Source organism: Lutjanus erythropterus, chromosome 6 (assembly GCF_056507025.1).
Source record: "Lutjanus erythropterus isolate fLutEry1 chromosome 6, fLutEry1.hap2, whole genome shotgun sequence".
Classification (NCBI taxonomy): domain Eukaryota; kingdom Metazoa; phylum Chordata; class Actinopteri; order Lutjaniformes; family Lutjanidae; genus Lutjanus; species Lutjanus erythropterus.
In genome coordinates, this window is record NC_139322.1 from 348316 (window position 1) to 370642 (window position 22327).

Consider the following 22327-nt stretch of genomic DNA (forward strand, 5'->3'; position numbering starts at 1 on the left):
TTAAAAATCCAAACAAAGTCTCGTGACGTCCTGGTGACCTCTGGGTGACCTGTGACCAGGTGAAAATACGGCTCTGTGATTGGCTGACAGGCAGAGAGGTGAAGATGGCGACTCAGGTGTTCGCGGTGCTGCTGCTGCTCAGTGCGTCCTCGGATCCAAGTGTGTCTTCTGGTTTCGGTCCGGATTCGGAGTCTGAGCGCGGTAGGCTCGAGCTGCGGCGCGTGCGCACTCTCGCGGCTCATCCCAGGTACGGAGAGTGTTGGTCGCGAGCTCTGGAGCACCTGGACACGCGCTGCAGGGAGATGACGTCAGAGAGCCAGAGCCGGATCGCACTGAGATTCACGCTGTGTCACCTGAGCAGGTAAGAGACGCTCAGAGAGACAGGTGGACAGACAGAAACAGACAGGTGGACAGAGAGACAGACAGAGACAGACAGGTGGACAGATAGAGACAGACAGAGACAGAAAGGTGGACAGACAGAGACAGACAGGTGGACAGATAGAGACAGACAGAGACAGAAAGGTGGACAGACAGAGACAGACAGGTGGACAGATAGAGACAGACTGGTGGACAGAGAGAGACAGACAGGTGGACAGAGAGAGACAGCGGGTGGTACCTGCAGGAGAACAAACATTAAACATCATCTGGTCTCATCAATAACTGATCAAAGAAAACAAAATGAAAATATTAAAAATGAACAAAACATTAAAATCCAGTTTGATCAGTCAGGAGGAGACGAGAGCAACAGGAAGTTTATTTGTCAAAATAGTTTTAATCAGAGATAAATCTTTAAATAAAATAGACTGAAGTTAAATCTGTGGACAAACAGGCGAAGACACTTTTCATCAGAGACGATGAATTCAAGACAAACTGAAGTAAACAGATCAAAGAAACAAATGAAATCAACTGATGATGATTTGATTTGAACAAACATATTTAATAAAACTCTTCATCTGTTCTGTAATCGAGTATAAAGTACCATTACATTTATATACTCAAGTACAAATATGTGCTTATAATAATGCATCACAAAAATGTATCTAATATTTATTAATGTAACACAAGCTGTATCCTGATTACTGTTTTAGTACTCTGATTACTTTTTTTCCTGAAAACATCTTAAGTACTTAGAATTGAATGGACTTTGACTTTTAATGGAGTGTTTTACAGTGAAGTATTACTGTAGTATCAGAGTATGTGAAGTATCAGATTACTTCTCCCTCTGTGTACTTCTTCTTCTGTGGTCTGTAAACATACAAACTCGACAGCTGATATTATTGTTTCTGCTGCTGTTTGTTTGTTTGTTTCCTGGTAGAATTAGTTGTGTGATATGTGTTTGTTTATGTTTCCATGGCAATGCCTCCGTTTGAGGAGAAAGCATGTCAGGTGTAGCTGATCTGCTCTGGACTGTCACTGATCAATCAGCTGTTTTATCACTATTGATCTTTGCTGCCATCTGATGATCCGTGATTCAGATCAGAAATTTAAACAAACTGACCTGAAAAATCCTTTTATTTTTTTATTTAGTTTAAAAACAGTCTCAGAAAGATCCAAATGAAAACATCCTGGTTAATATTCTGTGTTTTTATCTTCTTCACTGACACATAAAACTATTAATAATCAATAAAATAAAATCATTTATTATTGATCTGTCAGCTGTTTACAACCATCTTGTCATCAGCTTTATTAATGATTATAATTTCTGTTTCTCTAAAAATAAATAACTGAACTCTGTCAGCTCAGGAAGGGATTTCCCATCATGCCCTGAGGGCTCTGAGGTCAGCATGTGTACAGGTGAGATGGATGCTGTGGCCTTCAACACCTACACAGAGTTCTTCACCCACACCCACTCCATGTGTCACCACCTGCAGGCTGAGGCCTGGCAGAGCCGGGCGGAGGACACCATGCACAGGTGAGACACCTGGACAGGTAACACACACACACACACACACACACACACACACACACACACACAGGTAACACGCCTGGACAGGTGACAGAAGAATCATGTGAATACGTATTTTTGTCAACAGACCAACACCTTGATTGGGTTGAGTTATTGTACTGTGTGTGTGTGTGTGTGTGTGTGTGTGTGTGTGTGTGTGTGTGTGTGTGTCTGTGTGTGTGTGCGTGTGTGTCTGTGTGCGTGTGTGTGTGCGTGTGCGTGTGCGTGTGCGTGCGTGTGCGTGTGCGTGCGCGTGCGCGTGCGCGTGTGCGTGTGTGTGTGCGTGTGTGTGTGCGTGTGTGTGTGTGTGCGTGCGTGTGTGTGTGTGTGTGCGTGCGTGTGTGTGTGTGTGTGTGTGTGTGTGTGTGTCTCAGGTTAACAGAGAGTTCAGCAGGTGTTGCTGAGCAGCTTCAGTCCACCAGGCGGATGGCGGAGGACCTAATGGAAGTTCAAAGTGCTGCCTTACAGGCCCAACAGGAGATCCTGAACAATGGCGAGGAGCTGAGAGTCAACCTGAGAGACTCTACCCAGGGTAAAATCTCAAGACAGAACTCAGGGTAATAAACTCCCAGACAAACACCTGAGGTTCTCTAACCTGGGTAAGAGAACACGGAGAACAACAGCCTGAGAGACAAAACACAGGGTAGAATTATACCTCAACCTTTAACACTGTGTCAGGTGATCTTCTGCCCTCTAGAGGACAAAATTATTCAGTGCAGCTTCAACCATCACTGTATCCACTAATAATGGAACCTGTCTGTCTGTCTCCACCTGTCTGTCTCTGTCAGGTCTGCAGACGGTCTTCTCGGAGCTCAGCAGTGTGTCCAGGGAGCAGCAGGTGGCGCTGTCCGAGCTCTTTAACAGAGTTTCCTTCCTGCAGAGTTTCCTGCTGATGGAGGCTCACAGTCTGAGCTCCTGCTGCTACAACGCTGCTGCGCTCTGCACCTCCTACCTCCTCACCTCCACCCAACGCTCCTCCAGAGCCAGGTAACTCCTCCCCCTCACCTCCACCTACACCAGATAACTCCTCCCCCTTACAGTCAGGTAACTCCTGTGGGCGGAGCTGTTGTTGAGACTGAACTTTCAATCAGTGAGTTGCTTTATTCAGTTCTGTGCTTAATTAATAAGGTGTGTGTGTGTGTGTGTGTGTGTGTGTGTGTGTGTGTGTGTAGGTTGGTGTTGTTGGTGTTGGTGTGTTTAAATTTCTACCTGGAGAGGAAAATCTACCAGTTTGTGTTGAACTCTGATCATCCTGAACACACACACATGGTCAGTACGACTCACAACACCTGTTCCATCTGTTTTTGTTTAACACGGTGTGTTGTAACAGTGTAGCTGTGTGTGTGTGTGTGTGTGTGTGTGTGTGTGCAGGAGCTGGTCAGTGTGTATGTGAGTGTGTTGCGGCGGTTCATGGTGTGTGTTGGAGTGTGTGTTTTGGTGTGTGTGTGTGTTCAGTACAGAGACCCGGTGCAGCAGAGTCTGCAGGTGCTGCAGCAGCTCAGAGAGACACAGAGGAGCCTGCAGGAGGCGCTGCAGCACGCAGGTGACACACACACACACACACACACACACACACACACACACACACACACACACACACACACACACACACACACACACACAGAGGACAGACGGTGTGTCCAGCTGCTGCAGGCTGCTTTGTTGATACGTCTGTTGCACAGATTTTGAAGTAAAAAGGAAAAAGTTTGTCATTTGGAACTCAATTAATTGTTTAATTACTTGTTTTCTGTCTGTGTGTCTCAGTCAGTGAGACGTTTGTCCTTCTGTGCAAAGGATTGTGGGTCAGAACAGACAGAAAAATGTGATGACTCAGACAGATCCTGATGTTTGACAGACTGTGGACGGGGACACATTGGACAGTTTGGTGTTGGAACAAACTTCACAATTTGTCTGTTTGATCACAGCAGCACCTGGTGGACGTTTGGGGAACTGCAGCTCTGACACATCCTGTCTGTCTGTCTGTCCCGTCTGTCTGTCTGTCTGTCTGTCTGTCCCATCTGTCTGTCTGTCTGTCTGTCTGTCTGTCTGTCTGTCCCGTCTGTCTGTCTGTCTGTCTGTCTGTCTGTCTGTCTGTCTCGTCTGTCCCGTCTGTCTGTCTGTCTGTCTGTCTCGTCTGTCCCGTCTGTCTGTCTGTCTGTCTGTCTGTCTGTCTGTCCCATCTGTCTGTCTGTCTGTCTGTCTGTCTGTCCCGTCTGTCTGTCTGTCTGTCTGTCTGTCTGTCCCATCTGTCTGTCTGTCTGTCTGTCTGTCTGTCTGTCTGTCTGTCCCATCTGTCTGTCCCGTCTGTCTGTCTGTCTGTCTGTCTCGTCTGTCCCGTCTGTCTGTCTGTCTGTCTGTCTCGTCTGTCCCGTCTGTCTGTCTGTCTGTCTGTCCCGTCTGTCTGTCTGTCTGTCTGTCTGTCCCGTCTGTCTGTCTGTCTGTCTGTCCCGTCTGTCTGTCTGTCTGTCTGTCTGTCTGTCCCGTCTGTCTGTCTGTCTGTCTGTCTGTCTGTCTGTCCCGTCTGTCTGTCTGTCTGTCTGTCCCGTCTGTCTGTCTGTCTGTCTGTCTGTCCCGTCTGTCTGTCTGTCTCATCTGTCTGTCCCGTCTGTCTGTCTGTCTGTCTGTCTGTCTGTCTGTCCCGTCTGTCTGTCTGTCTGTCTGTCTGTCTGTCTGTCTGTCTGTCCCGTCTGTCTGTCTGTCTGTCTGTCCCGTCTGTCTGTCTGTCTGTCTGTCTGTCCCGTCTGTCTGTCTGTCTCATCTGTCTGTCCCGTCTGTCTGTCTGTCTGTCTGTCTGTCTGTCTGTCCCGTCTGTCTGTCTGTCTGTCTGTCCCGTCTGTCTGTCTGTCTGTCTGTCTGTCTGTCCCGTCTGTCTGTCTGTCTCATCTGTCTGTCCCGTCTGTCTGTCTGTCTGTCTGTCTGTCTGTCTGTCCCGTCTGTCTGTCTGTCTGTCTGTCTGTCTGTCTGTCTGTCCCGTCTGTCTGTCTGTCTGTCTGTCTGTCTGTCTGTCACATCTGTCTGTCCCGTCTGTCTGTCTGTCTGTCTGTCTGTCTGTCTGTCTGTCTGTCTGTCTGTCCCGTCTGTCTGTCTGTCTCATCTGTCTGTCCCGTCTGTCTGTCTGTCTGTCTGTCTGTCTGTCTGTCTGCAGAGGGTTTAGGTGAGCGACAGAAGATGACAGAGAATCAGCTGGATGTGAAGGTGAGATCATCAGTTTTCCTCCATCACTTCCTGTGATGTCACCTCAACCTGACCAATCAGATCTCTTCCAGATGAGGTCAGAGAGCAGAAAAAGAGAGGAGGGGCCAAGGAGGAGACAGGAGGTGAAAAGAGGAGGAGGAGAAGAAGAAGAAGAAGAAGAAGAAGAAGAAGACGATGGCGGTGGCTCACACCTGTCTCACCTCTCAGCTGTCGGTCAGTACCTGTCTCACCTTGTCCGTCCACAGACTTTTGTCCACGTTCTATAACAGTGAGTGTGTTTTCAGCCTGGAGTGCGGACAGTCGTCTCAGCAGCAGGGTGAACAGCTCAGCAGCTGACGTCACCCTGCAGCCACAGATTACCCACAATGCCTCGGAGCAGAGTCCAGGCCGGCGTCCTCGCCGCTTGTCTTCATCCACCTCGTCTTTTCCTCTGGTCTACAGCATTCTGGTGGAGGACAAACAGGTAAATCTGATCAGGTTATTGATTAGTCATGAAAGTATCAGAAAATGTTAAAAAATGAATTTTGTCATAATCTTGTCAACTGAAATGTCCAAACATGAATCTGTGCTCTGGATCCATTTTTAAAAATCAGTCTGGAAGTAAGTTTTCCACTAATCAATTAGTGTGATTGGTCCAGAAAATGACAGAAAATGTTGATCAGAGTCTAAGACGACGTCCTCAAATGTCTCGTTTTGTCCTCAACTCAAAAACATTCAGTTTCCTGTCAGAGAGGAAAGAAACCAGAAAATATTCACATTAAAGAAACTGAAATCAGAGAGTTTGGACTTTTTTCTTTGTGGTTTGAAGTTTAGTTTCTTTCCTGCGTCGCCGTTTGTCCTGTTTTATTTTTCACGTTCTGTTCCTGCTGAAGGAAACATTTCCTGATTCTTCTGCTTCACAATAAAAGCTTTTAGATAGCAGAATAACAGGGGGCTTTTATTGTGAAGAATTAACATCTCCTCGTCCTGATTGGTCAGCCCCGTTACAGCCTGCGGCGCAGAAGATCAGAGACTCACCAACCCTCAAACTGACTTCATCATCATCATCATCATCATCACCTGTTTGTTTTAAACATGTTCCTCTAAATATCAATAAAACTGAGTTTTAATTTTAAACACGTGTGTGTGTGTGTGTGTGTGTGTGTGTGTGTGTGTGTGTGTGTGTGTGTGTGTGTGTGTGTGTGTGTGTGTGTGTGACAGTTTCAAAATATAAGAAAAATAACAAACAAAGCACAGAATGCCTCCACGCTGCTCGTGTGCTTTAATCCAACAGTTTGTAAATTTGACCCAAAAAGACGCCATGTTTTTATCTTAAATGCGTCTCAGACCTGATCCTCGTCGACACACCTGCTACCTACTCAAGCTCTCGCCCAGATGGCGTAACACGAGATATACGAGATTTTGTGATGCCTTCACGCCTGTGTTTACATGCTACCTGACTAAAAACATGGTGGAAATGGCGTCTTTCTGGCTCAGATTTTAATGTGGTGTCTTGTGGACACCTGGATCACGACACACGAGCAGCATGGAGACATTCTGTATTTTTGTTGTGTTCTTTTTTTATATTTTCAAACTGGTCACCGTTCAGTTGTTCTGGTTTTATCTGCAGGAGAGTTTTCTGATCTTCATCACATCAGAACAGGAGGAGGAGACACTGAGGGACAGTTCTTCTTTGTTTGAACTGTCCCTTTAAATGACTTTATAAACTGTTGGTTATTTTATCTATATTATAATAATCAGTCCTTGAAAACCTGTACTCAAGTACAAGGACTGTTACATTACTAAAACAGTACTCAGTTACAAGTCATAGTACAAAGTATTTGTCTCAAAAACTACTCAGAGTATTAGTTACTTTGAAGCGTTTCTGTCAGTCACCTCTGAACTGGAGTTACAAATTTAATGTGCAGCTGAAAACACAAACTTCATCACTGAAGATACAAAACATGTTGTTTTTTCCTCATTTTCAATATATTTTTTTCTTATTGTAAGTTGAAGTTTGTCTTTATTCAACAAACTGCTGCCACATGTATTGATTAAATATTCATCAGTGCATTTTTAATTGGTTACATTCTTAATGGCAGTTAATGGAGTGATTGATTGATTGATCATTTAGTTTTTCGCTTGTCTTTGTTCTCATTGGCCTGATTGTGATCACATCACCTGATTGGCTACAGAAATACAGTAGGATATTAATTCAAATTGTACTCAGCACTAAATAGGATTTAAAAGTAATTAAGTAGATTACAGCTTGTAATGCATATTTAGCTACAAGTAAAAGTACAGACTTAAAAATCTACTCATAAAAGTACAAGTACCCAAAAATCTACCTAATTACAGCAACTGGAGTATTTGTAATTAGTTACTTCCACTCCTGATACTAATATATCATCTTGTATTATTGATTATATTTAATAATAAGAATAATCTGCTTGTGTAAAGTAACTGCAGCTGTCAGATAAATGTGGTGAAAAAGAAACAGCAGAAAAACTCAAAGTCAAAGATTTGATGACCGAAGTGTCGGTGAGCTGCAGAGAGCTGACGCCCCCTGCTGGCTGACAGAAACTCCACTCAGAGGATCCAGAAACTTTGATTTAATGTTTGAACTGTGAGAAGTCTGACAGAAGACGATCAGCTGATGAGGACGAGACGCAGCAGAGACTCTGAGGCCTCGATGGAAAGAAAAAAAAAAAGGAAAAAATCCAAACTGCTGGAATTTTTCTCCACAGTTTTCTTTTTGCTTCAGATTTCAGCCTCAGAAAACAAAAAAAGAGCCGGAGAGAAAATGAGAAACAGACGAGAGAGACGGAGGGACAGACAGAGAGGAGGAGGAGGAGGAGGAGGAGGAGGAAGAGGAGGAGGAGGAGGAGGAGGAGGAGGAGGAAGAGGAGGAGGAGGAGGAGGAGGAGGGGGAGGAGGGGGGGAGGAGGAGGAGGAGGAGGGGGAGGAGGGGGGGATCAGATGTCTGGGTGGAGGAGGAGGAGGAGTTGTGGAGTCTCTGCAGCTCAGATCAGATTTTCACACAAAAGCCTGAAGCTGCTGAGAGAGAGACGACCAACCAACCGTCTGCCTGTCGGTCTCTGTCTGTCCCTCTACCTGTGAGTTTGGACAAACTGACCCTGGAATGAGAGAAGAAGACAGCAGACGTTTCTTCAGAGGACGTTCCAGTGAAGCAGAAGAAGAAGAAGAAGAAGTAAAGTTGAAGGAAAAGTGAAGGGACGTCTGTGAGCTGAGTCAGCACATTCAGCTGCTGCAGGACACAGAGGAGGACGAGAAGAAGAAGAAAAGACGTGAGACAGACGAGTGTCTGCCTTCATGTCTCTGTCTCGGTGAGGACTTTATTTGCCAGTTTGCCTCTGACATGTTTGTTCTGCTCGGGTCACATGACCTGTCCTGATTGGACATGATGGAGGGACAGAGTGTGTGAGGAGACGGAGGACACGATGACTGACAGAGAGGAGGATGAAGAGAGAGGAGGAGGATGAAGGAGGAGAGACACTCTGACCTGCGAATGAACTGAAAACAGGAAGTACTGAACCCCTTCACAATAAGAGTTTTAAAGTGTCAGAGGAACATGGAGGTGAAGTGAACGAGTTGAGACACACACTGACCTCTGACCTCTGACCTGCGTCCAGCTGAGGACTGACGTACCTGTGCAGGTGAGTCAGGATGCAGATGAACCGACCTCGCAACGCCCTGCTCGGGTTCAGCCTCCCTCCTCCTCCTCCTCCTCCTCCTCCTCCTCCTCCTCCTCCTCCTCCTCCTTCGTTCTCTAGTCAGTTCAGTACCATGAGGTTCTCCTACCACCTGAGCTCCACCTCAACACCTGAACACAGCAGCTCCCCCTGCAGGACAGGTGAGTCACCTGCACCTTCTCTCTCTCTGTGTGTCATAAACTGTGAGACTGCGTTCTGATTGGTTGTTATCAGATATTCGTATCAGTTTTCAAACTTTTAGAGGCAACGTGTACCAGCCAATCAGAGGCAGAGTTCCTGGAGTGTGGGTGGGCAAAAGACATGAATAAGGTGTCAGTCAATCAATAAATCGATCAATGGGTTGGTAGAGCGTTCGCCCCGTGTGCTGAGGCTGTTGGTCTCTGCAGCCGTCGCTGGTTTTCATAGTCAATTAATCAGTCGATTATTTTCTCAATTAATCGTCGCTAACAGTTGTTTGTTTTAAAATATCAGAAAACTGAAAAATGTTGATCAAAGTCCAAGATGACGACGACATCTACAGGTGAAAATATCACATTTACTGCATGACATCATCATGAAGTGGGCGTGTCCATAAAGCCTTGACTTGAACATATTTTCATCCAAATATCTGGAGGTCAGAGGTCAAACAGACCAGTTTTACCAACACTTTCTCTAATTTTGTTGCGTCATTTAGCAGCACTTGCTGATCAGGTGACCTGTCATGTTTGGTCTGATTGGACGTCTCAGGGTTTTCAACACCTTCAGTCTCACTGTAAAACACATCACAGCCTCTGACAGAGTGGACATCACGTCGAGGACGTGGGCGTCACGTCACGTCGAGGACGTGGACGTCACGTCACGTCGAGGACGTGGACGTCACGTCGAGGACGTGGACGTCACGTCGAGGACGTGGGCGTCACGTCACATCGAGGACGTGGACGTCACGTCGAGGACGTGGACGTCACGTCGAGGACGTGGGCGTCACGTCACGTCGAGGACGTGGACGTCACGTCGAGGACGTGGGCGTCACGTCACATCGAGGACGCGGATGTCACATCGAGGACGCGGACGTCATGTCATGTCGAAGACGTGGCCATCACGTCACGTCGAGGACGCGGACGTCACGTCGAGGACGTGGACGTCACGTTGAGGACGTGGGCGTCACGTCACATCGAGGACGTGGACGTCACATCGAGGACGCGGACGTCATGTCATGTCGAAGACGTGGCCGTCACGTCACGTCGAGGACGCGGACGTCACGTCGAGGACGTGGACGTCATGTCGAGGACGTGGACGTCATGTCGAGGATGTGGACGTCACGTCACGTCGAGGACATGGGCGTCACGTCGAGGATGTGGCCTGTCTGAGCGCGTGCAGTAGGACACAGGCTGCGTGAGTCACTTCCTGCTGAAACATACAGTGTAGTTTGAAATGATCTGATCAGCTGTTTGTGAATCGATCTCTCTTATTGATTATTGGTTTCTTTTCTCATGAAGTAACGGTGACACTGATGACATCAGCTGTTGTCACATCACAGTTACCATAGTTACTAGTTGTAAACATTCATCCATCAGGTCTACTGATCAGTAAAGTTTTCAGTTTCTGATTTTAACATCACATCAAACTGAAGTCATAGATGCAGATACAAGCTAACGTTAGCCACATGGCTAACATGCTGTCAGCTGAGGACACGGACAGGACAGGTAACCAGGACAGGTAACCAGGACAGGTAACCAGGACAGGTAACCAGGACAGGTGACGTAAACATTATGGACGATAAATACTATATAATAAAAATGTGATAAATATGAGAGATTTTCTTTTCTGAAATAAAATAAACTCTGGTCATGTTTTGATAAAAATGAGAAATTCAACCTGAGACAAACTTCACTGTTCGTGGTTTTCTTTTATTCACCTGGTCAGACAGGAAGCTCAAAAATCTACCTGTCTGAAGTCCATTTTTACTTTTCTGGCCTCTTCCAAATGATTTTTATCAGCAATATCAACTAATAACAAAGATTAATGAATTAAGTGAATTATCATGATTAATCTGCAGAATCTATCAAATATCAGAAAACACTGAAAAATGTCCAACGTGACTTTTATTCATTTATATTATATTCAAAGCAAACAACATTTTCTGTCATTTTGTATGAAAATGAATGAATTACAGATGATTCCTGGATTATGAAACACTTGAACAGTTTAATTCTTTCTTTCTATTTTTATCCCGACGCGTCCTCAGACTCTGCACTCGTGATTTATGAAGATCAGAAAAATGAACTGTTTTCTTGTTGTTGTTGTTTCATGTTGAGAAAAATATTGTGGAAAAACTTTGAGGGTTTAATAAAGACGATGAGATCAGAGGAGGAGAGACGAGGAAACGTTCACGTTTCACCCAGAAACAAACTTTAAACTGAAGATCAGACGGGTTTTAATCTGTGGATTATATACTGAGTGTGTGTGTCTGTGTGTGTGTGTGTGAGTGTGTGTGTGTGTGTGTATGTGTGTGTGTGTGAGTGTGTGTGTCTGTGTGTGTGTGTGTGTGTGTGTGTGAGTGTGTGTGTGTGTGTGTGTGTGTGTGTGAGTGTGTGTGTCTGTGTGTGTGTGTGTGTGTGTGTGTGTGAGTGTGTGTGTGTGTGTGTGTGTGTGTGTGTGTGTGTGTGTGTGTGTGTGTGTGTGTGTGTGTGAGTGCTTCAGCTTCACCTTCACCTGTTCACCTGTCTGGACCCGCCCACAGTCCAATCAAAGGCAAGGTAATTTTATTTATATGGCATCATTCATACACAAGGCAACTCAAGGAGCTTTACAGAACTTGAAAATGCATTAAAATAAAAACAATAAAAGAACATTAAAGTTGCATTTGAGATAATTAAAACCAAAAGCTAAAAGCAGGACGATAAATAGTTTAAAACATTACAGAAATGCATTTAAAGAAAGAAGCAAACATAAAACAAAAGCAACAGCAGACAAATATAAAAACAACAGCTACAGATTATCCTAAAGATAAGTAACGTATCCACGTCACCTGTAAACTGCAGGAAACAGTCATGTTTTAAACCCTGATTTAAATAAACCGACAGGTTCAACTGACCTCAGGTGTTCTGGAAGTTTGTTCCACAGGTGAGGAGCACAGAAACTAAAGGCTGCTTCACCTGGTTTGGTTCTGATCCTGGGAACACTGAACCTGTTCCAGATGATCTGAGGGGTCTGGATGCTTCATAACGTACAAATAAATCAGAGATATTTAGGCCAGAGATCATTTAGTGTTTTGGATTTTAAAGTCTGTCCTTTGACACACAGGAAGTCAGAGCAGTGACTGAAGCTCTGGTGTGATGTTCTCCTCTCTCTTGGTGTCGGTGATTCTGGCAGCGGCGTTCTGGACGAGCTGCAGGCGTCTGGTTGATTTTTTACTCAGACCTGTGAAGACGCCGTTACAAAAGTCCAGCCTGCTGAAAATGAAGGCATGAACAAGTTTTTCTGTATCTTCTTCAGACAGAAGTCCTTTAATTCTCGCTGTTTTTAAGGTGGTAGTGGCGGATTTAGTCTTTGTCTTTATGTGACTGGTGAAGTTTAGGTCTGAGATCTTTAGGTTTCAGTGTCATGGATTCACTTTAGATCTTTGTTCTTTAGGGCCAAAAACAACTATCTCAGTTTTGTCTGTGTTTAGTTGTAGGAAATTGTGGCACATCCATGTATTGATTTCATCAATGCACTTATTGAACAGATGTAGGGACTGTAGTCATCTGGTGACACTGTCATATAGAGTTGTGTGTCATCTGCATAAGTTTGGTAGGAGATGTGATGTTGTATAATCTGAGTGAGATGGAGCATATAGATGTTGAAGAGAAGAGGCCCAAGGATGGACCCTTGAGGAACTCCACGTCATTTTTGTTCACACAGATTCATAATTGCCAAAGAAATCCCTGTCTTGTAAATAAGATTTAAACCAATTCAGCACAGTACCAGAAAGTCCCACCCACTTTTCTAGTCTGTCGAGGAGAATCTTATGGTCGACTGAGTCGACTGCAGCACTGAGGTCCAGTAAAACCAGAACTGAAATCTTTGATGCATCACTGCTCAGATGAAAGTCATTCAGAACTTTTAGTTCAGTCTCAGTGCTGATTTGCTCGAAATCCAGACTGAAAGACATTAAAGAAATTGTTTTACACCAAGAAGAAATTAAGTTGCTGAAAAACAACCTTTTCAATGATCTTTCCTAAAAAAGGCAGGTTTGATATGAGCCTGTAGTTGTTTATTACTGAGGCATCCAGGTTAGGCTTTTTAAAAAGAGGTTTAATGACTGTGGTCTTCAGGGCCGTTGGAAAAAAAATCAAAGACCAATCAAAATACAGGGAACTTTAAACAGGAAGTGTCAGGAGTGATACGAACATCAGCTACACTTTACTGACTTTGGTGACAAGCTGTGTTTCATCTGTACTGTTGTCAAAATGTCTTTTTATCGTCCTCACACCTGATCGGTGAGAATGTCAGGTGGTGAAAGGTGTGGTATTTTGAAAGGACGAAGACGTGACATCATGTCAGATCGCTGTGAGTAGAGACGTGTGTTTAGTGACGCGACAAACTGCGTGTGTTTTTTAAAAACTCTGAATATTTTTGAAACAGAAGTTTTTACTTTTGGAGTGTCAGATTTCACTGACCGTGTGTTTTTATTAAAACTCAGTAAAACTCAATAAAACTCAGTAAAACTCAGTAAAATTCAGTAAAACTCAGTAAACGTCAGTAAAACTCAGTAAAATTCAGTAAAACTCAGTAAACGTCAGTAAAACTCAGTAAAAATCAGTAAACGTCAGTAAAACTCAATAAACGTCAGTAAAACTCAGTAAACGTCAGTAAAACTCAATAAACGTCAGTAAAACTCAGTAAAACTCAGTAAAACTCAGTAAAACTCAGTAAACGTCAGTAAAACCCAGTAAAACTCAGTAAACCTCAGTAAACCTCAGTAAAACTCAGTAAACCTCAGTAAAACTCAGTAAAACTCAGTAAACCTCAGTAAAATTCAGTAAACCTCAGTAAACCTCAGTAAAACTCAGTAAACCTCAGTAAAATTCAGTAAACCTCAGTAAACCTCAGTAAAACTCAGTAAAACTCAGTAAAACTCAGTAAAACTCAGTAAAACTCAACAGTTTTCTGTTGTATCTGCAGGTTCATGTGTCTCCACACCAGACATGTGAATCTAATGTTTTTCCTAAAGGTCTCGTGTGGGTTTGGACACGGTTTGAGTCTCCGTGTCCTGCGGCCCCCTTTCTCCCCCGTCCCCCGCCTCTCGTCCTCCCAGCATGCCGTGCAGCAGCAGGACATGTAGAGGCAGATATGAGCAGATATGAATGAAGAGCTGATGGTTAAAAATAGATGACAGATTCAGCTGCTCGTCAGGAATGAAGTGTGTGTTACTGTAAAGTGCTGCAGAGACATGAGGACACGAGGACACAGGGACGTGAGGACACGAGGACACAGGGACATGAGGACATGAGGACACAGGGACATGAGGACAGACTACTGAGACTGCAGCAGGACAACAGACTCTACTCTTCTTCTACTGTTGTTTCTCCAATTTGAACCAACAGTTGTTGTTTTGTTGTTTGTTTGTCTGAACTGCTTTAATTCCAGCTGAGACTTTTATTACACATCGTACGCCTCATCACTGACATCACTTCCTGTCTGCCTCCACGCCATTAGCTGTCCAACAACAGCAACCCCCCAAAAATGTATATAAATAAATTTGTCTGTCAGTGACAAAATAAAACGGTCCACATCCAACAGCTGAACTCACACTCTCTCTCTCTCTCTCTCTCTCTCTCTCTCTCTCTCTCACACACACACACACACACACACACACACACACTCTCTTACCATTCATAGATGTCCTGGGGGGATGGACGAGTGAGGTTGTGGGTCACTGGGTCGCTCACTGTTGCTCTGGGGGAAGGGTGTGTGTGTGTGTGTGTGTGTGTGTGTGTGTGTGTGTGTGTGTGTGTGTGTGTGTGAGGTCAGAGGTCGGCCTGTAGTTTTATCTCCTCCCCTGCCAGATGATAACAGGGTGTGTTTGTTTTTGATATCCAGCCTCAGACAGACAGAGTGAGGCAGGTGGAGTTTAGCTGACAAGTTCAGTAATGTGAGGGTGCGTTTGATTTGTTGTTCTGCTGCCCAGACTCTCCTCCTCCTCCTTCATGTTCTTCAGTAACTGGGGTGTGTTCGATTCATGTAACAGTGGCTGGTGTTGGAGTGTTGAGGACTTGGGGGTGTTTGTTTCGATCACCCTGTCTCTCTATGTGTGTGTGTGTGTGTGTGTGTGTGTGTGTGTCAGCTGTGTCAGTGTAAGCTCAATAACGGGGTGTGTTTGTTTTTATTCATCATGTCCTGACCCAGCTGTGGGGTGGAGTTAGATCAACTTTGTGTTGCTGCTGATCAGGAGCGCTTGTTTTGTTTTGCTGCTGCAGCAGGAAGAAAGAAAACATTCAATTAAAAAAAAAAAAAAAAGAAAATCATCCCTTTGAAAGACGTTTTTTATATTTATGGCGATTTTAATCATTAGAAATGAAATAAATGATCAATAATGTCATTTTGATCAGTGATTGTTGCAGTGATGAAGCTCTCACATTCAGACAGTTTGACTCATACAGGAGAGATTTCACTTTCAGATACTTTTAATTTGAAAAACCAACAGGAAGCATTAAGTTTCAACAACTTAACAGCTCTCAGTTTAACAAAGGCGCTGTTCACACCTGCGTTAACACATTAACACATTCATACCTGCGTTAACATATTAACACGCTCACACCTGCGTTCACACGCTCACACCTGCGTTCACACGCTCACACCTGCGTTCACACGCTCACACCTGCGTTCACACGCTCACACCTGCGTGAATGGCTGAAACTGCTGTGGTCAGAGAGACTTTTTAACTGGTGGTAAACACTGAAGCGCAGACTGTAACAGTGTTTGAGGTTATAATAACTTTATTTCCTTTTACAAGAACAAAAAAACCCACTAAGCTCTTGCTTTCCTCTTCAGTGTGAAAAGACACAGTCAGGATTCAGTCCTGGGTCACATGACTCTGCAGTAGTTGTGGGTATTTATTGTCTCCAGGTTATTTTTGCTCCTGTACATGGAGGCAATAAAAACTTTTTGCCTCTGTCAGGAACATTTGCAATTCTTTTGTTCTTTTTTCTGTTCGACTGGGCTCAGTGTGAATTTACTGATGAAGTGCTTGTATTTAGTCCAGCGGCAGAAAAATATTTTTTTCATTCATTCATTGTCCGTAACCGTGTATCCTGGAAGGGTCGCAGGGGGGTGGAGCCTATCCTGGCTGACACTGGGTGAGAGGCGGGGTTCACCCTGGACAAGATGTATTTAATGCATGTCTTTGGACTGTGGGAGAAGGCTGGAGTACCTGGAGAGAACCCACGCCAACATGAGGAGAACATGCAAACACCACAGTTCCTCAGCTGGCTGGGAGATTTGAAGTCAGGACGTTCTTGCTGTGAGTCAGCAGCGCTTACCGCGGCACCACCGTGGATTAATATTCAACTTATAAACTGGTTCATGGTTCATGTTTTCGTGAAAGTGCCTGCCCTTTTCCAAACAGTTTATAAGGACGACTTCCCAGATGGTTCTGTGAAACAAATCATCTGTCTGTCAGGTTCAGGAAAATGGTCAGTCGCCTGTTTTCAGTTTATCTGCCTTTAAAAAAACCTGCATATACACGCTAATGTTAGCATACGATGGTTTAAGCTACAATATGTTTGTCATGTGATGTCGCTGATGACACTTGCAAAGTCAAACTCACATGACAAAAGTCATGTGATGCTCTGTGCCTTAATATTATGTTCCTTGGATGAAGCTGATTCAAATCATATTGGCCACGCCCATTTCTGCTAAAACAGATTTTCTGCCACTTTGGATTTTTTTGGTAAACACATTTTTTGCTTCTTTTGGCACATTTTTCATCCAATCTTCTCCAGATTTGGTACATATCATATTTAGAGCAACACGAACCAAACGTATCAGTTATGTTTTGTTTTTTTACTGTTTGTCTGTAATTGGTCTGTGGTCTGCTGCTTGTGACGGATCATAACTCTTCACTGCTACATTGGATTGTGACCAGATTTATGAATGTTGTACACACAGTCACATTCAACAAGTGTATAAGACTTCATATAATCCTACCCACAGGGGGCGCTACAGTCACATAAAAAATAGGATTTTCAATTCTGTTGTCTTTAATGAGGTGAAATAAAGTACACAGTTTCTCCATAAACATGTATGAGACGTATTGAAGCATGGCACTGATAGCGCCACCCTGTGGTCATTGATAAAATACCATCATATCTCTTGAATGAATTACCTGATTGGCACCGATGTTGGGTGGCGCCTTCAGAGATGAATCGCCAACGCTTCTTGCTGGGACTGTTTTTGAAGATTGGCCAGCGAGAGACGCAGACATGCAGTCTGGTTTCCTGTTTGTTTGATTCATCCTCCTCCATGTACGAACTTTCTCTCTCTTCATCATGTGGCTGTTAAATATTTGATTCTGATTGGTCAGTGACAGCATTCTAACGTCTGTTATTTCTGTGTAACATACTGTTGTTATGGAAGCAATTCTGACTCATCATTTTGAATTTAATATTTTATGGCAAATTATTGATTTTGGGGTTACGTAACCATGTACTAAGTGGTTCTGCTTCACATCCTGGTCCTGTGTCATCCTCTCAGGGTTTATTTCACCATAATCACCTGCTCGCTGTACATTACCTGTCATTTATACCACGGCAGCAGTCCGGTGCATCGCTTTCAGCCTGAAATAAGTACAGTGAGTTGCAGGTGGGCGGTGACATCATCAGTATGTGATGATGAGAGTTCTTTCCAGGAAATTCCTTGTAAATGATGTTCAGTCTGTCAATAATCAGTAAGTGATGTATCAATCATCAGCATGATGATGATGTTCAGTTCAGTCTGTCTGTATGCAGATTACAAGTGACTGTAGGAGGTCACGTGATCAGGTTTGTTTCTGTCAGTCAGATTTACACCTCCACTGTACCACCAGCCTCTGTGTTTTTTTTTAATTTGTTGTCAAGGAAACCTCTCTCTCTCTCTCTCTCTCTCTCTCTCTCTCTCTCTCTCTGTCTCTCTCTCTCTCTCTCTCTCTCTCTCTCTCTCTCTCTCTCACTGCCTCCGCCCGCCCCTCTCTCTCACACCGGGCTGTCCTCGGAGTCAAACCGAGCGGATCTAACCTACTTCTCGGTGCTGAAGCTGCAGCAGCTGTCGGTGTGTCTGTCGGTGGGTCCGGACCATCGGTCGGTGTGTGTCGGTGGGTCGGAGCCGTTCGGTCCGGTGCTCGGTGTGTGTGTGAGTGTGTGAGTGTGTGTGTGCCGGTTCGTTCTCCGCTGTGCACCGGGAGAGCCGCTCTCTCTCCTCACCAACATCTTTAATGACCGGATTTGTGTTTTGCTGCGCGATGTACATGGACAGAAGCAGCCTGACCAGGGGTGAGCACACACACACACACACACACACACACACACGGACCTGCTGCTGCTGCTGACAACCGCTGCACGGGCACGAACACACATGCACGCTCAGGAGCGCGCACATCTGCAGCCTCCTGCAGCACATCCTCATTATTAATACAGAAAATCTGTAGAATATCGATGCTGATCGGCCTGATGGAGGGGGAGGTGGTGCAGGAGGGGGGTGGGGGTGGGAATGACACGCGCGCTCACACAGGCTGCGGTGCACGCGCACACACTGACCGACATCTCGCCGCAGTGAATGTAGGCTAGTATGGCTGCTGAGAGAGAGAGAGAGAGAGAGACTGCGTCTGAGAAAATGAAACATCTGCACACAGCTGCATGATCGATTATCAATGATCCGATCAGATCATCAATACTGCAGTCTGTGTCTATCTGAATGTCTGACTGTCAGCTGTGACACAAAATCCAGTCAGGACTGAGCTCTAATTCTCTCTCTCTCTCTCTCTCTCTCTCTCTCTCTCTCTCTCTGTGTGTGTGTGTGTGTGTGTGATTTTATTGATTGACTCCTAATCCATTGATTCTAGTCGTGGATGCTGATGGGAGTCTGATGTGGGTGAAGAGCAGGATGGAGGAGGTGTGTGTGTGTGTGTGTGTGTGTGTGTGTGTTTCTGCAGAAAGATGGACACACCCCCTCCACACACACACACACACACACACACACACACACACCCTCCACACACACACACACACACACACACACACACACACACACACACACACACACACAGATGTTAAGGTGATCTCTGCAGATTCAGCTCAGTTGTGTTTCTGCTCCATCATGTCTGTCAGTCATGTGATGTTCATACACACTGGATCCTGTCTGTTGTGTGTCTGTTGTGTGTCAGTTGTGTGTCAGTTGTGTGTCTGCTGTGTGTCTGTTGTGTATCAGTTGTGTGTCTGTTGTGTTTTAGTTGTGTGTCTGCTGTGTGTCAGTTGTGTGTCAGTTGTGTGTCTGTTGTGTTTTAGTTGAGTGTCTGCTGTGTGTCAGTTGTGTGTCTGCTGTGTGTCTGCTGTGTGTCTGCTGTGTGTCAATTGTGTGTCAGTTGTGTGTCAGTTGTGTGTCTGATGGATGATGTATCGATCTTATATCGTGATATAAATATCGTTATATTGCAGTGGAGGAAAGAGAACTGAAAATCTGTACTCAAGTATAAGTACTTTGGTACAAGTACTGTGGCTAAAATATTACTCAGTTACAAGTAAAAGTACTGGTGTTAGAAATATACTTAAGAGAAAGTACAAAGTATTTGTCTCAAAAACTACTCAGAGTATTAGTTACTTTTAACTGTTGATGTCGCCTCTCCAAACGAGGGTTGTGAATTTTGTGTGTTTTCTTGAACCAATAATTGAAAATGCTAATAATCAATTAATCCTTGATCATGTTTTATGTGCTTCCTCATTTTCAATCATCTATTGATTAAATATCCATCAATACATTTTTAACTGGTTAAATTCTTAATGGTAATTAGTGGATTAATGATTAACATCTTTATTCCAAACGAGCTGCTGCAGTGTTTTGTTTTGTCTTTGTTTTCATTGGTCACTTTGTGATCAGATCATCTGATTGGCTGCTAAAATGCAGATTAAATATTTGGATATTAATTCAAATTGCACTCAGTACTCTGGTATGTCTAGAACTTCCTTTATGACCACTAGAACCCACTACAGTACCATAGTATACCTTTAGAGCTTCCTCAATGATACTAGAACCTTCTGTATGACCTCTAGAACCCCTTAAAGGACTACTTCTAGAACCTCCTCAGTGACAAGGAGAGCCTCCTGTTTTATCCTCTAGAAACCTCTAAAGAACCATTAGACCCTACAGAACTCCTTCAATGACATCTAGAACCTCCTATATGAACACTAGACCCTTTAGAACACCATCAGTAACAAGTAGAACCTCCTGTTTAACCTCTAGAACCCCTTAAAGGACCACTAGGTATTTCTAGAACCTCTTCAATGACATCTAGAACCTCCTGTATGGCCTCTAAAACCCCTTTATGGACCACTTGATACCTCTAGAACCTCCTGTAACCTCCTACAGGACCACTAGGGATCTTTAGAACGTCCCTAATGATACAAAACATGTTGTTAGTCACAACCTATACAATCACAATCAATAATTATTTATCGATCAATATTAAAAACTTCACTATATTGATCAACTTTGGCCAGGGTTCCAATTTCACAGTTTTCATATTTTAATCCATGAGAACTTCCTGATAGATGACAAGAACCACTGAAAGAACCTCCCTTTAAATCCTCTTTGGTGTCAACAAGAACCTCTTGTATAACCACTAGAACACTCTACAGTACCACTAGGCCTTAAAGAACCTCTTCAGTCACTACTAAGAACTAGAACTTCCTTTATGGATTCTAGAACCATGAGGTACCTCTGTGAGTTATGAAGGAAAATGTGAAAAATGTTAAAGTTGTCCCAGGTGTCCCCCATCACATCTTTGTTCTGACACAGTTTATATTCTGCAGTGATGACAGGGTGTGTGTGTGTGTGTGTGTGTGTGTGTGTGTGCGCGTGTGCGTGTGTGTGTGTGCGTGTGTGCGCGTGTGCGTGTGTGTGTGTGTGTGTGTGTGTGTGTGCGTGTGCGTGTGCGTGTGTGTGTGTGTGTGTGTGTGCGTGTGTGTGTGTGTGTGTGCGTGCGTGTGTGTGTGTGCGTGTGTGCGTGTGTGTGTGTGAAGGTGACAGTGGTGCTGCAGCTGGCTGGATGTATTAAAGGAACAGTTTGGTGACATTGTGTTCAGTACAGACACACAGACTGTAAACAAAGATGGCCGACTTGTCTCCTCTTCCTCCCACTGAATAAAATGAGTCTAAAATCTCTCTGATCCAAGCGCCGCCATCTTGTCCTGGTGACGTCATTTGGAGCCAGAGTCTGAGCAGTAATGATTGGGGGTGGAGCCACAGTATTGAGGCCCCGCCCACACAGAGCTCAGCTGTCAATCATGATGTGGAACCTCCTTTTTACATCATCAGATAACAAATTCAAAGTGATGAGAAACATGAACAGTGGAACAAACGTGTTTGTGGTAAGAACAAGGTAACATGACAGAAACATTTATTTGATGTTACTTTGATGTTTTAGTTTGAACCATGTCCCATCTGCTAACATGGAGGGGGCGGGGCTTATGACCTGCAGCCAGCCACCAGGGGAACATTCAGATGTTCTGGAGCTGTCATGTTGGCCATCTTTATATACAGTTAATGCACAGAGAGATCCAGGACGTGGTTAGCCTAGCTTAGCACAATGACTGGAAGCAGGGGGAAACTGTTAACCTAGCTTAGCATAAAAATCTGGTCAAGTTTTATGGAAGAAATATCAGAGTCAGAGAAACAGCGATAGATAGACAGTCAGAGTGGATGACTGTTACTCTGTGTGTGTGTGTGTGTGTGTGTGTGTGTGTGTGTGTGTGTGTGTTACTGTTGGAAGGATTCTGGGTAGTGTAGTGTGGTCAGTTAAAGCTGCACAGACCAAATAATTGATGACAGACGGGAAGAAAAATCTACTTAATTAACAGTCTGACAGTTTAATGACTGAGATACACACACACACACACACACACACACACACACACACACACACCATCTGCTTTAAATTAGCTTGTTTAGCTTGTTGATGTTTTCCCATGACCTCTCCCATCATGTTCACATCTGTACACACACACACACACACACACACACAGACACACACACACACACACACACACACACACACACACACACACACACACACACACAGACACACACACACAGTTAATCTAATAATATTAATGGTTTATTTATGTGTTATTAATCTTGCTCTGTATTATTTTTGCAGTAAGTCCGTTTTATTTCCTCAGAAGTTTTTCTGCTCTTGCTTCCGTAAAATGTTTCCAGTATTTATTTCCATTTAAACAGGAAGTATTCCCCACGGAGCTGTTTCGAC

The 22327-nt window shown here is 44.3% G+C and overlaps 2 protein-coding genes across 2 annotated transcripts in view; both read left to right on the forward strand.

The window, feature by feature from the left end:
- Window positions 1–60: 60 nt before the first annotated feature.
- On the forward strand, window positions 61–6256 carry LOC146324533 (uncharacterized). The gene is made up of 10 exons (XM_084719903.1): window positions 61–361; window positions 1739–1912; window positions 2320–2477; window positions 2734–2932; window positions 3118–3214; window positions 3317–3488; window positions 5091–5140; window positions 5212–5353; window positions 5425–5603; window positions 6119–6256. Exons 1-10 carry the CDS (start codon window positions 105–107, stop codon window positions 6170–6172), a joined length of 1482 nt encoding a protein of 493 aa, XP_084576029.1. The 5' UTR covers window positions 61–104; the 3' UTR covers window positions 6173–6256.
- A 1919-nt stretch (window positions 6257–8175) lies between these two features.
- The window catches only part of fgd1 (FYVE, RhoGEF and PH domain containing 1), a 27879-nt gene continuing 13727 nt past the window's right edge, over window positions 8176–22327 (forward strand). Inside the window, exon 1 of the mRNA XM_084722025.1 lies at window positions 8176–8993. Within this exon, the coding sequence (XP_084578151.1) occupies window positions 8807–8993 (187 nt within the window). The 5' untranslated portion in view covers window positions 8176–8806. The remainder of the gene's footprint in view (window positions 8994–22327) is intronic.